The sequence below is a fragment of the Ahaetulla prasina genome, chromosome 1, assembly GCF_028640845.1.
Source record: "Ahaetulla prasina isolate Xishuangbanna chromosome 1, ASM2864084v1, whole genome shotgun sequence".
In the NCBI taxonomy this organism is placed as follows: domain Eukaryota; kingdom Metazoa; phylum Chordata; class Lepidosauria; order Squamata; family Colubridae; genus Ahaetulla; species Ahaetulla prasina.
Window position 1 is genome coordinate 247268281 of NC_080539.1, and position 15104 is coordinate 247283384.

General features: G+C 42.6%; 1 protein-coding gene across 1 annotated transcript in view; it reads left to right on the forward strand.

Moving 5' to 3' along the window:
* The first annotated feature begins 443 nt into the window (after positions 1-443).
* The window catches only part of HSPBAP1 (HSPB1 associated protein 1), a 78152-nt gene continuing 63491 nt past the window's right edge, over positions 444-15104 (forward strand). Inside the window, exons 1-2 of the mRNA XM_058195379.1 lie at positions 444-532; positions 1316-1419. Of these exons, the coding sequence (XP_058051362.1) occupies positions 459-532; positions 1316-1419 (178 nt within the window). The 5' untranslated portion in view covers positions 444-458. The remainder of the gene's footprint in view (positions 533-1315; positions 1420-15104) is intronic.

The window sequence follows — 15104 nt, forward strand, 5'->3', positions numbered from 1 at the left end:
CAGACATATGCAAGATTTTGTTCGTTCTTTTTACAATTTACAGTAATGCATGGATTCCTTTTTTAATCTCACAGTTTATTCCCCAGTCTCCAAGATGTTATCTTGATAAATTATTATATGCTTGTTGGAAAAAACAGCTGGATATCACTTACTCTAAAAATAGGTTGTTATTTTAGTAAGACAGATTCTTTCTTTGAAAAATGATTCTAAAACCTCTCAGTTAAACCCTATATTTAATCAGCATGGTATGCTGGAAGAAGACAACTCCTGGCATGAAATGAATTCTTCTAATTTGCTAAATTATTCAAAATAATTGACAGTACATTTAAGTTCTTAACAACTTTGAGACCACTTTCCTGCAAAAATCCTGCTGTGCTAAATTCTTTATTTTTCCATGTTCTGCACAATTCTCAACAATTAATTGAGAATTATTAATAGTTTTCTCTTGTATTTTCAGGATGCTTTGTGTGTGCCCCCCCCCCATTTCTGAATCAGAATTAATTTCCCAAAGAAAGTATAATGCAACGAAAAGGTGAAAACACAGAGATCAAAATGATGTGTCTCTTCCTACTCTCTTGATTTAATATTGTTCATAGATAATACTAATAATGAAGGTGGAAAAAGAGTTTCACTAGAGTAGTATGCTGAATATTCATTAAGGTCAAATAGTGGATTGAATTACCGTATATACTCGAGTATAAGCCGAGTTTTTCAGCACGTTTTTTGTGCTGAAAAACGTCCCCTCGGCTTATACTCGAGTATATACGGCTTATACTCGAGGTTTTTTTTCGTTTTCACATTATACCGCCGCGCGAACTTGGCGGGCTTTTGCTTTAGCTGGGAAGCCCTGCCGGTGCAGTGAGAGGGCGGGCGGGAGCCGCCAGCCTTCTCGGCCGAGGAGGAGGGTTTCACGACCGGTAGGTGCCTCATTTCCCACCCTCGGCTTATACTCGAGTCCCCAGTTTACCCCAGTTTTTGGGGTAAAATTGGGGACCTCGGCTTATACTCGGATCGGCTTATATTCGAGTATATACGGTAAATCATTGCTTTATATTGAGAGGCATGCTATGTGGAAGAAAAAAGAAAGAAATTGATTGACTAGGCTAATATATTACGAAGCCATAGCTTGCCATAAATATATCACAGTTGGCTAAGTTTACACCACAAAGTTAGCCATAGTTTATGAGCTACAACAGCTGAGTTCACACAACAGGAAACAAAAGTTAACAACTTTGTATAGCATTGTATGAAAATGCTAAATGAACACAATGCAACCACTGACAGTAAAGGTTATTGAATATTTACTGCATCATAGGCCTCATCAGAACTTAAGAACACAGAAAATATCTAGGAAGAATGAACTTCATTTGAGAATGACTGCTAGCAAAGTCAAGGTGGAAGCTGATCGATTGATTAAAGGTAAAAGTTCCCCTCACACATACGTGCTAGTTGTTCCCGACCCAAAGGGGCGGTGCTCATCTCCATTTCAAAGCTGAAGAGCCAGCGCTGTCCGAAGACATCTCTGTGGTCATGTGGCCGGCATGACTTAACGCTGAAGGCGCACGGAACGTTGTTACCTTCCCACCAAAGGTGGTCCCTATTTTTTCTACTTGCATTTTTTACGTGCTTTCGAATTGCTAGGTTGGCAGAAGCTGGGACAAGTAACGGGAGCTCACCCCGTTACATGGCAGCACTAGGGATTCGAACCACTGAACTGCCGACCTTTCAATCGACAAGGTCAGCGTCTTAGCCCCTGAGCCATCACGTCTCCCCGATTGATTACATGCCATCAAATTGCTGTCAGCTCTTAGCAATCATATACTGTACAGAGATTTTCTCCATAATGATCAGACTGTCCCTAACCTGGTTGTTCATCTCTTCCAACAGCGTTCCCATCACCACTGTAATTAAGTCGATCCCATATGCTGCTGGTCATCCTTTTCTTCTTTTTTCTTCCACCTTTCCCAGCATTTGAGCCTTTTGCAGAGAACTAGGTCTTTGCATAATGTGTCCAAAGCAGGGGTGAAATGCTTCTGGATCGGATGGGATCACGCGATCCGGTAGCGATGGCGGCTGCTGGTTCGGAGGACTGGCAGCAAAAATCCCTGGCCCCGCCCCCCCTGCCTCTGCTGAGCCGCACTATCTGCAGAGGTTTTTTTTTTTTTACCTTTAAAAGCCGGGTTTGCTTCAGCAGAAACAGGCCTTTAAAAGTAAAAAACAGCAGAACATTACTTGTACTCCTACTTGTAGAAAACATGTTTTCTACAAGTAAAAGTAGAGATTCTAAGGCACTTACCTGATTACTGATGAACGCATGGCCACAGCCCGAAAGCAGTTTCAGTTTCAGCCCAGACAGAATCAATCTATTCTGCTAATCTATTTCCTTGGTGATCAACTGGCTGGATTTGCTGGCTGAGGAACTCTGGGATTTGAAGTCCACAATAAAATAAAATAAAATAAAATATTTGTGCAGCTTTCTGAGATTTGGTGTGTTTCTGTAGTGTTTCACTCTAACTACACAAACACACAAAATCTCAGAAAGCTGTATGTGGCGTGTGTGTGTGTGTGTTAGTTGTGTGTGTGTAAAGTGTGAAAGTTGGTTTTTGAGCTTTTTGTGGCTGTGTGAAGTGTGAAGTGGGGCTGCTTTTACACTGGGTGTGAGTCAGTTGTGTTGTGTTGTGTGTGTGTAAACTGAAAGTTGGTTTTTAAGCTTTTTGTGGCTGTGTGAAGTGTGAAGTGCAGCTGCTTTTACATTGTGTGTGAGTCAGTTGTGTTGTGTGTGTGTAAAGTGTGAAAGTTGATTTTTTTGTACCTTATTGTTTTTTTATACTTTGTTTATTATTTTTATTATTTATTGTTATTGGCCACGCCCACCAAGCCATCTGACCATCAAGCCACGCCCACCAATTAAACCATGCCCACAGAACCGGTAGGGAAAATTTTTAGATTTCACCCCTGGTCCAAAGTAGGATAATTTGCGCCTTCTCTAGCCCCACTTTTTCACTTTGCTCCTTGATGATACTTTGATTTGTCTTGTTCCATTCATTTAGATTCCATGGAAATCAGGGTATAATAACAAGAGTAGATAAGGAATAATCTCCTTAACACAAGGAATTGTCCAGCATCATCTACCCTGTAGGCAAGACTCCAGGAGAGAAAGGGATGGGTTCAGAAGTCGCTCTTGCTCCAAATAGACTTATTCTATGCATGCCTTTTATGGTCTGATGGTATAGGTGACATTTTGTTGATATTGTAGACTGATTATCAGAATATAATTCAAGGAATTAATCCAATAAAAGAAAATGTATGTAACTCAGGGGTGAACAGTTGAGTTCTTCATACTCTCTGAGCTTGGCTGTTTTCTTTCTGACATTTCATTACCAAGCTAGATGACATCATAAGTTATAGTAAGGAAATACCAGTAAGAATATAACCAAGCTCGGGCCACACCAAGAACCCATGAAATGAATAATACATCCAGATAATCAAGGGAGAAAGGAAACAAGATGTGGGGGAAAAGCTGTACTGCTGAGCATTGTAGAGATGAAGACTTTGCTAGGGATCAGAAATCCCTTCTAACCTTTGTAAGCAGGGTATCTGCAAGATGCCTCAAACAGAACTTCTGAAGAGGAATATTAGGACCACAAAATGTATACAAATAAAAAATACAACACAGTATTTTGTTTTTTAAAGCTGTTGTTTTCCATAAAATGATGCACAAGACTGCCAACAGCAATAGAATGCAAAATAATATTTTTTTTTTGTTTTTGTTTACATTTATACCCCGCCCTTCTCCGAAGACTCAGGGCGGCTTACAATGTATAAGGCAATAGTCTCATTCTATTTGTATATTTTTACAAAGTCAACTTATTGCCCCCCCAACAATCTGGGTCCTCATTTTACCTACCTTATAAAGGATGGAAGGCTGAGTCAACCTTGGGCCGGGCTCGAACCTGCAGTAATTGCAGGCTTTGTGTTCTTAATAACAGGCTTTACCAGCCTGCGCTATTCACCGGCCCTTCAAGTGTTGGACAAAGCTGCTTCTGAGGTCAAAGGTTTGGCTGAACAAAAACATTTTCACTTGTTGGTAGACATCAGATTGGGCTTGGGAGAGTTCCTGAGCCAGAGGAAAGCTGTCAAGATCATCTCCTAAATTTTTCACTAGAGATGCTTCAAAAGCTGAAAGGAAGAAAGAAGCTTTTCTAAGTAGAGGCAGGCTTGTACGAGAGACACATTTCTTCCGAAATATCTGCTTAATTGTAGATTAATAGTAGCCAGTTTGCCTAAGAACTACTTAGGAATTTGTGTTTTTTATATTCCATAAAAGAGGTCTATGGTGGCTAGTTTTGGATGCAGAGAAAAGGAGAATGTGTGACCCACCTGATGTTGCTAAAAGTATAAATTCCCACAACCCATGCATCCCAATTAGAGATGTCTACTGAGACTTCTGAGACAGTAGTTCAACAGTAGAAACAATCATGAAGAAAGAAAAACCATTTTTTTCCAATCCTACATGTTAAACAATTTGTATATTGCATTGACATCACTAGTAAAGATTTCCTGCGTGCAAAATAATCTGTGGCAATTTTCCATTGAATTTGAAGGTGATTAGGTAGATAGTTCAAACACGTTTCTCTCCTGTCAAAGCCCAGAGGGGAACCCTTGAGTCTCCTTTGATTGCTGAAAAATAGAAAGCCATCTTAGGGTAGGACATAGATGAAAACTATCACAAGACTCTTAAAATAAAAGCACTGCACTAAAAAAAAAAAGAAACCTGGAAAATCCCAAGTGTTCTATGATTGCTGGAGAACATGAGAAAAAGCAAATTCTTTTATGATTTGCAAGAAACTACGCAGAAGGATGGGGGGGGGGAATTGAATAAAGCCATGCCTGCTGTTTCTGTCCTCCTGCCAAGTTCCTTCTCTCATCTCCCTGTTAAGCACAGGAAGCTGGAGAAAGAAATGTGGCCTTGCTTTGCTTTTTCAAAAGCTTTGGTAAGGGTAGAAACAGCTAGGAGAAGCTCCTGCTGTTTCTGTTCTTATCTAAATGACTGTGTTTGAGCAGTTTTCGCATCAGGAGCAAGAGACATTTACCCTGTGCAAGCTGGTAAGTGACATAGTTGATGCTTGCAACTATTCTTCCCTGGCAGGCTAGTCTTTTCACTAAAAGTTAAGAGGAGGGCCAGCAGAAAGAATGATGTCGCCTTTCCCCTTAAAGTTTTAAAACTCAACAGGAGAAATAGGGCTATTTATGAATATTAAATAGGCCACAGATGAAGTGTCACAGTTAGGAGACTTGCAGTCCAGCAATTTGAATTTGCCCCTATAGAGATGCTGGGGTTTTTTTAAAAAAAAAATCAGTTGATCAAAAGCAATTCTACATACAAAACTAGTTTGGTTTTTCAAAAAATAGATTGGTTTCTTTTTGTAATGAAATAGTCTCGTAAATGCAATCAGCCACATTTTTTTGAAACCTTGCAGTAAAGGTCAAATGCAATTGTTTCTTGAAGACTTAAGCAAAAACTGCAGAAATTGTTTAAAAGCCTCCCTATTTGTAGAGATGAAGTATGTGCTTAGGATTTGGGTCACTTGATATGATGGCCAGATGTGACAGTGGTCTAAGCAAGACAAATGCTTCAGAGAGTGCAGGGACAGTCACTCTGTCAATCATTGCCCAAGCCACTGTTTCTTAAAGTGTGGTCCTAGATACCTTGAGGCCCTCCAAGACTTTCTCAGGTCCACAAGATCAAAAAGTTTTGCCAGTTGAAAAATAATATTAAATAATATTAAAATTCCATCAAATAATCTTGAGAAGCAGTAGCTGTGTCCATTTAAATTTTAAACAAAAGTTCTTTTTGGGTCCTCCATAATTTTTAAAAGTGAAAAAGGGTTGTGTGTGTGTGTGAGAGAGAGAGAGAGTGGAGAAGAGACATTTATCTAACCCAAAGCACTTCCCTTTGCCCTAGCAACATCACTCAACTGATTTTGGATTCCCTGCAGCAAAATGAAACAAAGTGTTTAAAAATTATGATATTATGTAGTTACTTACCAAGCATGTCTAAATTATATTAAAGTAATCAAAATATCTTTACAATCCCCAAGGCATGCCACAACCTTTGAGCACATCTAATGTTTGGAAACTGAAAGTTGAAAAATTTGATATGCCCTACCATGTGCATGAGGAAACCTTAAATTCAAGCCAGCTCCTTCTACAGAAAGGCCAACTTTAGAACTACATTTGTGTCAGGTTCTGGTTTTGTAACAGTTGGCATCTCTTTGAGTTTCCCACACAATATGTGTATCCCCCTAAGATCCTCACAGAGTGAGGAAAGGGGGAAGTAGGTGGTGGGGTCCTACTTTCAAGTCACAATGAATTATTTTACAGTAGTGAGGCTTTCCAATCATAGCTCTTCGGGGAAGGAAGCTAAAATGATAGATCATAGGACTAGCCTGGAGCTCAATGTTCTTTGTTAGTCTTCATACCCAGGAGCAAGAATATTAAAGCAGTCTTGTGAAAGGCTGCGGAATTGTGAAGGTGTGAACCTTGAAAATACTGAGAGTTCATGACCTCCTGCCATTGTTTGGTCTACATCTATCATCTCCCCCTCCCGCCATCCTATCTCATTTTGTGCCATTGGTGCCAATTATGTGGAAAACAAAACCACCTTTGCTATTTTTCATTCATCGTAACTCCCTTGCTCCAGCCCCAAGCCTCATTTTGCAAGATGCTTGCCTAGAGAAATAGCTACGATATATCTCACATTGCCCCCATCCAGTCTATGTAGGGAAGGAAGGAAAAATAAAGAACTCCTGTTTTTCCAAACCTTGGGAAAATGTCTCAAGAACATTTTTTTTTTAAATAAGAGAAATACTGTAAGCATTACCTTTTCAACGAACTCCAAAACATAAACCCTACTTCACTCAATACTGGAAAATGTGTTCTATATAAGCAAAAATTTCACTGACTTAATTAATTTTTTTTAAATGTTATCTACAGTTCTCTTTAATTTTTGTGCATGAAGCCATTAGTATTAAATAGTTTTATATCTTGCCGTTATTTTGTACAGCTTCAGGCAGCGTTTGTAATGCTCGTTTTCCCAACAACAATAACCTTGTGAAATGGGTTGGTTGAGAGGGAAAATCACCCAGCCCAAACTATCCAGCTGGGTTTTATACCTGCAAAAGGATCAGCACTCATCTTCTTCCACTTTTTAGTCCAGTGCCTTAATCACTGCATCAAGTTGGCTCTCTAGTTCTTAAAAGTCTATAGAGATTTTTAGTCATCCAGGTCATGGTTGTCCCAAAGGTGCTTTTTCAGGAGGCAACTGGATTTTCTTGGTTTTTTTTCCTTTGAAGATGTTTTCACGTCTCATTGAAGAAGCTTCTTCAGCTCTGACTGGATAGTGGGGAATGGAAGCATTTATATTCCTTGTAGACAGCTGGTCATTTGCATCCTTTTAGAGGGTCCTTTAAGAGGACCTTTGAAGCTCCAAGTGCTTCAACAACATCTTCAGATACAAAAACAAGAAAGTCCAGTTGCCTCCTGAAAAAGAACCTTTGGGACTCTCTATTTCTTGTTCATTTTCTGTAACATTAAATGAAAGAAAAGATTCCGTTCAGACTCCTAGCTGATTTGGTGGCTTCCAGTCTGGTCAAGCTAAATCAGCTTGTTTTCTGCAATGCCAAACCAGGTTCCATATTGAATGCGCTCGTCTGGGTGCAGCTGTTTTGCATAGATGGGTGCACGCTTGTTAGAATGGGGAGCATTGTTTGTCAAATCCTCAATATTGATCAGGGATCAGGAGAAAGCAAGGGGATTCCGTTTTCTTAACTGGAAAACTTCAGAATTGAAAAAAAGGTCTGCAATATTGTCACGGCAAGCCAAATGCCATGATATTATAATAATTGCTGGAGGTTTCTCTTCTGCCTGAGAAGATTAAAAAAGACCAGATGGTGGCTACAGCATCACAATCAAACTACCATCCAAAGAAAGGAGGCAAGATTTTGTTCTTGAGGCTGTGATTACCCATTGTGAGCCTGTGATTACTCTACGAGTACTGTTGCATCGCTTAGTGAAGGGGTTGCTGATTCTAATTGGAGCTGATAAGTGAGGACTATCTGTACTTTGCTCCTTGACCATCTTTACTTCCTGGAAGTTAGAAAACAAACCTGTGCACCTTGTGTGTGTGTGTGTGTGTGTGTTTATGCTGCGTCATCTTTGAGGTGAGCAGAGGTGCCTGCCTGCTTCTCAATGTAGTGACTCTGTTAGGAATTTGCTTCGGTGCAGAACCAAGGTGGAGGAACCTGAGCGTTATCCCAATCAAACAAATTCAAATAGCTGCTTTCTTTCAGCATTTCTGTATGTAGCGGAGGAAAAAAAGAAGCAGATGGCAAACTCCACAACTCTTCTAACATTTCCACCACTTTTGATAGAGACAGAGAAGAAAAAGGAAGGAGAAGTGATAGGAGTGAATGAAAGCTAAGAAGAAATGGAGTGATGAAGTACAGCTTTCTTTTTTAATTTTTACTTTTCTAAGGCAGGGTAAAGAGAAGATGTATGGAGAGAAGAGTCTGGACCAAGTGTGCTCTCCAAATTAAATAAAAAAAACAAACCTGTTTGGCCAATGACTCAGCCATGTTCAGCTTCCTTGTTTTCTGCCTCCCTTTTTGGTATATCTGTCTCTTAAAACACAAGTTGATATTCCGCTGGCTAATCCCATACTTACTTCATTTAATTTTTTTCACCCATCTTTCTTTCTTCTCTGTTTCCGTTTCCACCCCTTATTGAAGATGGAGATAGAATGGCTAAAAGTAATTCCAAAATAACTACTTTGACAATTGGCCTATTTCCTGATTGTGCAAACAAGATGTTGTCACTTCTACAGTTGAGATATAATCGCTTTTTTCCCTTCTAGACCACAGGTGTCAAACTCAATCGTGTCATGTGATGTATTGCATTGTTTTTTTCCTTTGCGGATCTGGGGTGGGCATGGCCTGCACATGACACATCTGGCCCATGAACTACCAGTTTGACAGGCCCGTTCTAGACAGTTTATTTTGTAAGGAACAGAGATACCTTCTCTACTGTTTTAGCAGTTGTTAATGAGTGAGGAAAAGCTCATGGTATAGCATTCTGTTTTGAAGATATGGATACCACACCCAAGAAAAAAGTTTTGGCTATTTTTTTTTCCATTTCATGGATGGAGGACAATAGAAACATGGAATTATTTCACTTATTTCAGAGTTTCTTATATCTTTATTTGAGAGTTGTCCACACAGTCTTGCTACTTTCCTCAGTCTGATACTCCTCCCTGACCACCCATCCCTGCTCCACCGTGAACACCCTAGCTGCTTCTATTGTGGAACCTACCGTTATTTTGTCATCAAATAATACAGTTGGCTAAATAAATGCATGTAAAACTAAGAAATAATTAAGAGCAAGGGGACAGTAAGTTGCCTAATATTTGGAGAAGAACAGATAAATTAATTTCCTCATTTACTTTTATGTACACTTTATCACAAGCATCTTGGCCAATATTTGAAGCTAAAATTATTTAACATCATTTAAGCAAAGTAAAAAAGTTTGCAGGTGGCAAAGCTTTTTTTCCCTTTTGATCATCTATCAATATTGCGAAATTTTCTACCTTTCCAGACTGTTTCTTGAAAGACATCTGCATCTATGCATATTTAGGTTCCATTTTAATAAATGGGAATGGTTCATGTTGGCTAATGTCCATACTGACTTCAGAGTGTGACACTTGGTTCCTTCCTGAGGGGAAGTAGATGGCTTACTGAGGCAACTGATTCAGTATCTTTGTACCCATTTGTTTTATAAATTTGGCTTAAAAGGTAAAGGTAAAGGTTCCCCTTGCTCATACATGCTAGTCGTTCCCGATTCTAGGGGTCGATGCTGATCTCCATTTCTAAACCAAAAAGCCAGCGCTGTCTGATGACAGTTCTGTGGTCATGTGGCTGGCATGACCAAATGCCAAAAACGCATGGAACACTGTTACCTTTCCACCAAGGTGGTCCCTATTTTTCTACTTGCATTTTTACATGCTTTCGAATTGCTAGGTTGGCAGAAGCTGAAGCAAGTAATGGGAACTCACTCGGTTACGTGGCACTAGGGATTTGAACTGCCAACCTGCCAACCTTTCTGATCGACGAGTTCAGTGACTTAGCCACTGAGCCACTACATCCCCTTTGTCGCATCTTAATTGTCTTAGATAGGTTTAAATTTACTTACCAATATGGGAACAGAATAATATAAAGAAGCAAGATCTATAGTAATCGATCCAGCAGATCCTAAACTCTGCAGGATTCATTGATTCTGGCAGAGCAAATATAAGAAGGCACCTGGACACAAAGAAAAATATTCCAGCTGCCAGCCTGGTGAAGTTGTGAAAACTTCCTAGACAAACAAAGCACTAGCTCAGAAAGACAAAAGCTCCTGGTCTGATGAATGTGCATGAAATGCTTTGCTTATGCTTGCAGCTCCCTGGAAAGGATGAGTGATGTACTATAGTTAAATGACCTACCCTTGAAAACTGATCATGCTGACAGGATGAAATTAGCTTGTGCTTATAGCACTGTGTTGGGTTGCCAAGCTAAGCTTCAGAGCAATCTAAAGGGATGAGGGTGAAAAGAGAAGCTTCAATCCCAGATAGGATGGGATTCCACTCAGTTGGTGAGGTGTTGCAATGAGTTGAGTTCTGGTCAATGAGAAGAATTCTGTTGTTGTTGTTTTCTGCAGAGGCTGACAGCAACAGTTAGATTGCAATTCTTCTTCCTGGATACCATGTCATAAAAGAAGCATTTGACTTACTGTTTCTTTATTTTCACAATAGAGTTTGTCCTCGTTTAGCCTCTGTCTCCTTTAGTGACCATTCACATTTACGAAAGTGATGAAAAAGTAACACTGCAACCAGTCCTTGCATTTATGACCTCTGCAGGTTTATAAAGCAAAGGAAAACTGAAATAAGATAAGCACAATTCACTTAGCAACCTTTTCACTTAACAACTGAGTTGCAGGTCCCAATTTTGATTGTTAAACAAGGACTATCTATACTTGTAGCTTGCCCAATCCTAATGAATAATTTGGCAAATAAAGTTTTAAAAAGAGGATTAAGGGCTTACATAAACAGTGGAAATCAATAATTAAAAAACAAGGACAGCAAAGGTGCCATTTTTTTAACCTAAAAGCCAACTGACTATGGTGTAGTGTTGTTTTGGCCCTACGATGCAAATATTTTTTAAAAATACAAGTATTTTTAAATATTTGTAGAGTAGGGACAAGCCATATTTCTAGGGAACAAAAAGGAGGGAAACTGTACCATAAAATAGAGGCCACCACTGAGACTACATGTTGTCTGGACCAGGGGTCCCCAACCTTTTGAACCTCAAAGACCACTAAATTTATAATTTTAATTCATATGGACCACTAATATGGCTAGGTGGTCATGTGACTGGGTGGGCATGGCCACCTCAATGTCATGTCGAGAGGCACCTTGCCAGCCTCTACTCACCCCTCCCCTCCCAGCCACTCCTCGCCTCCCCGCCCGGGCTCCTTAGGGCCCCAACAGGAAGCAGTTGTTGGAGCTAAGCAGCCACCATGAGAAAGAGCTGGCAAAACAGCTCAGTTCAAATTGGATCTGACCAAGAAGGAGGCTCAGTAGAAGCACCTCACTGAGGACTAGGAGCATAGGCTTTCCAAGCACAGGGAAGACCTGCAGGAGTGCAAGGCCAGGTACAGGTGCCTGGAGCCTCAGTTGGCTGAGATGGACAGCCAGTTTGAGGCCATGAGGCAGTCCCAATGGAAAGAGGCCCTCTGGTTCTTTGCCACCAGCAGCACTTCCCTCCAGCCTTCAACCAAAGCCCTGCATCAGGAGGTCGAAGCAGACCCCAAATTGCAATTTCTATCCCCCTCTGACCCACACAAAAAGATCAGTGGTGGGTTGCTACCGGTTCGCACCGGTTCGGGAGAACCGGTTGAAAAAATATTTAGTAGTTCACAGAACTGGTACGAAAAGATAGCTGGCCACGCCCCCGAATCGGTCACCGGTCGCTTGCCCCGGCCACCTATTCCCTTCCCTGTGGCCCTGCCATGTTTGCCTGCCGTCAATGCTTGCCACAGCAAAAAGCCACACAGGAAAAGTTATCGGTACTCCCCCCGCCACCCTGCTGCCCACTCTGCTGCCGCTGCTGCTGTGCCACCACCTTTGCTGCCGCCACCGCCACCTTTACTGCCGCCACTGCCACCTCTGCCGCCGCCACTGTCCCGCCCCCACTGCCACCCCTGCCACCGCTGCCACTGCTGCCGCTGCCCCCGCCACCCCTACCGCCACCCCCTCTGCCACCACCCCCGCCGCCTCCAGGCATCTTCAAACTTGCCTTCTTTAAGACTTGTGGACCAATCAAATCCCAGACCAACCGTCTAACCTGAACACACATCGCCCTGAGCGATGCCGACGGCTACCAATCCGGACATGGCAAAAGGAGAGCACGAGGAGGGTGGGTGGGGGAAACGGAGCTTTCCGAACATGTCAAACGCGACTTTCCGAATCGGCTGAGCAGCCCCCTGGCCAAGATTGATGGCCTTGCTCGGCTAATCGTGTGAATCCTGGGAGGTGGGTCAGTCTATCCAGAGGAGGCGGAGGCGTGGCCTTCCCTGACCTTGCCGAAGGGACCCGCTGCCTCCCTTGCTCTTTCTCTGCCTTGCTCGCTTGCTGCTCAGACAGAGGTTGCTTGCTACGCCGGAACCGCCAAGATGTCGCTCTCCCACAAGCTCACCCTCGATAAAGTCGACGTGAAGGGCAAGCGTGTCGTCATGAGGTGACGCTTGAGCGGGGGCTGCCCTTTCGAAGGGTCAGGGGGTTTTCGGGGAGGGGGGCCCGCGGGGGCTGCACTGATCCGGGAGGCGCCCACAGCATTGATCCGGGAGGCACCCACAGCGCTGCTCCCCTTTGCTCTGAGGGGTGCCGAGCGCCTTTGAGGTCACTGCGGCCAAACCTGAAGGGCCTCCCTGGCGAGGGAGGGGGAGCAAGGGGCTCTTCGCCCAGCCACGGGTGGAAAGAACTCCAAGGCAGGGGTCTCCAACCTCAGCCATGTTGTGGACTTCAACTCCCAGAATTCCTCTGGGAGCAAAGCTGGCTGAGGAATTCTGGGAGTTGAAATCCACAAGTCTTAAAGGAGCCAAGTTTGCAAACCCCTGTCCTAGACTTTGAAGGAGGGAGGGAGGGAGAGGGAGACAGAGAGAGAGAGAGAAGGAAAAAGAGAAAGAGAGAAAAAGAGAAATAAAGGGAGAGACAAGGAAGGAAGGAAGGAAGGAAGGAAGGAAGGAAGGAAGGAAGGAAGGAAGGAAGAAAGAAAGAAAGAAAGAAAGAAAGAAAGAAAGAAAGAAAGAAAGAAAGAAAGAAAGAAAGATTGTGTTGTGTCTTGCCCGCCCTCAGAGCAGCCGGGGCCTTCTTATCTGCTCCCGAACACGGAGGAATGTATGCCTCCCGGCCCCAGTCCTGGCTCCATGCCCAGACAAACTGCAGAAGAAGGAGCACCTCCCGGCCCCAGCCCTGACTCCATGCCCAGGCAAACGGAGCAGCTAGACCCCTCCCCCTCCTCCACAGCATGTGAGCCTGAGGAAAGTTTACTTCCAACAGCTGATTGGAGTGACCCTCGCATCAGAAGATTGGATAGGCGGAGGCAACAGAAGGAAGGGAGGGGCAGGCCTTAATGAGTGCTGAGTCATGGAGCCACACCCCATGGCCTATATAAAGGATCTGCTTTCTGGCAGTCTCTGAGTCAGGCAAAGTCGAACTTATCTTACTGAAGCCACTTACTGGTCTCCTGCCTGCTCTGAGGACTTTGCTAGGACTTTGGGCAGAGCTGCAGAGGCAAGCCTGATTCGGATTTCCCTGACCCGGCCGTCAGCGGAGGAGTGGGACACGACAGATTGATTCATGGATGGTTGATTGATGGCACAAAATAATCCAATTTGATTTGTGGCACAAAATAATGCAAAAGAGAAAGAAAAAGAGAAAGAAAAGGAGAGACAAGAAAGAAAGAGAAAGAAAGAAGGAAAGAGGGAGAGAGAGAGAAAAGAAAGGATGAAAGAAAAAGAAAGGGAGAGAAGAAAGAAAGAAAGAAAGTAAAAGAGAAAGAAAGGGAGAGACAAGAAAGAGATAAAGAAAGAAGAAAGAGAAAGGAAGGAAGGGAGAGAGAGAGAGAGAGAAAGAAAGAAGAGGAAGGAAGGACCACAAGCCCTAGCACTAGATGTGGCTTCAGAAGATGCTTTGAAACAGGACAGCAATCTAGGGCTGGAAGGGACCTTAGAGGCCATCTAATTCAACCCCCTCCTCCAGCAGGAAACCTTACATCTCTAGATTATTTTGGTGCCTCTAACGGAGAGGAAAATTGCCAGAAAGGAGAAGTTTACTAGGTCGAGGTTGCCATGCAGAGGAAGGCAGAGATAGTCCTTGTCTTATGACCAGAATTGAGCCCAAAATTTTGGTTGCTAAGCAAGAGCGTTGTTAAGTGAGTTTCACCACATTTTACTCAATCCATGATCTCTCCTGGCTCTAAGAGTCATCTGCAAGTTAGGGAAGAACATCTGAAGTTTGTGTAATGTTCTAAATGTACAGAAGTTATAGTTAAATGTGTGGCAGAAAGTGGACTCTAGGTGTGTTTTTCCAAATGTAATAAGTGAGGTTGAATGTGTATAGTTTTAGAAGAGGGGTGTGTGTCTGTGTATGTACATACAGTATATATATAGTAGATAATGTATCTTTTTGTGTGCCTATACACGCTATGCTATGTAATATGTATGTACACATATGGCATATATACATAGGATTTAATAGTATATTTTGGATGTTCAGTCGTAGTAAATAAATAGACAGGGAAATTGACGTCAGTGACATCAACCTTTGACGTGAGTGACATCAAGTTGGCCACACCCACCCAGTCACATGACTATCCAACCACACCTACCCAGTCAAATGACCAAGCCACGCCCACTGTCATATGACCATCAAACCACATCCACAAAATAAGCCACACCCACAGAACCCGTAGTAAAAAATTTAGAACCCACCCCTGAAAAAGACCCCAAAG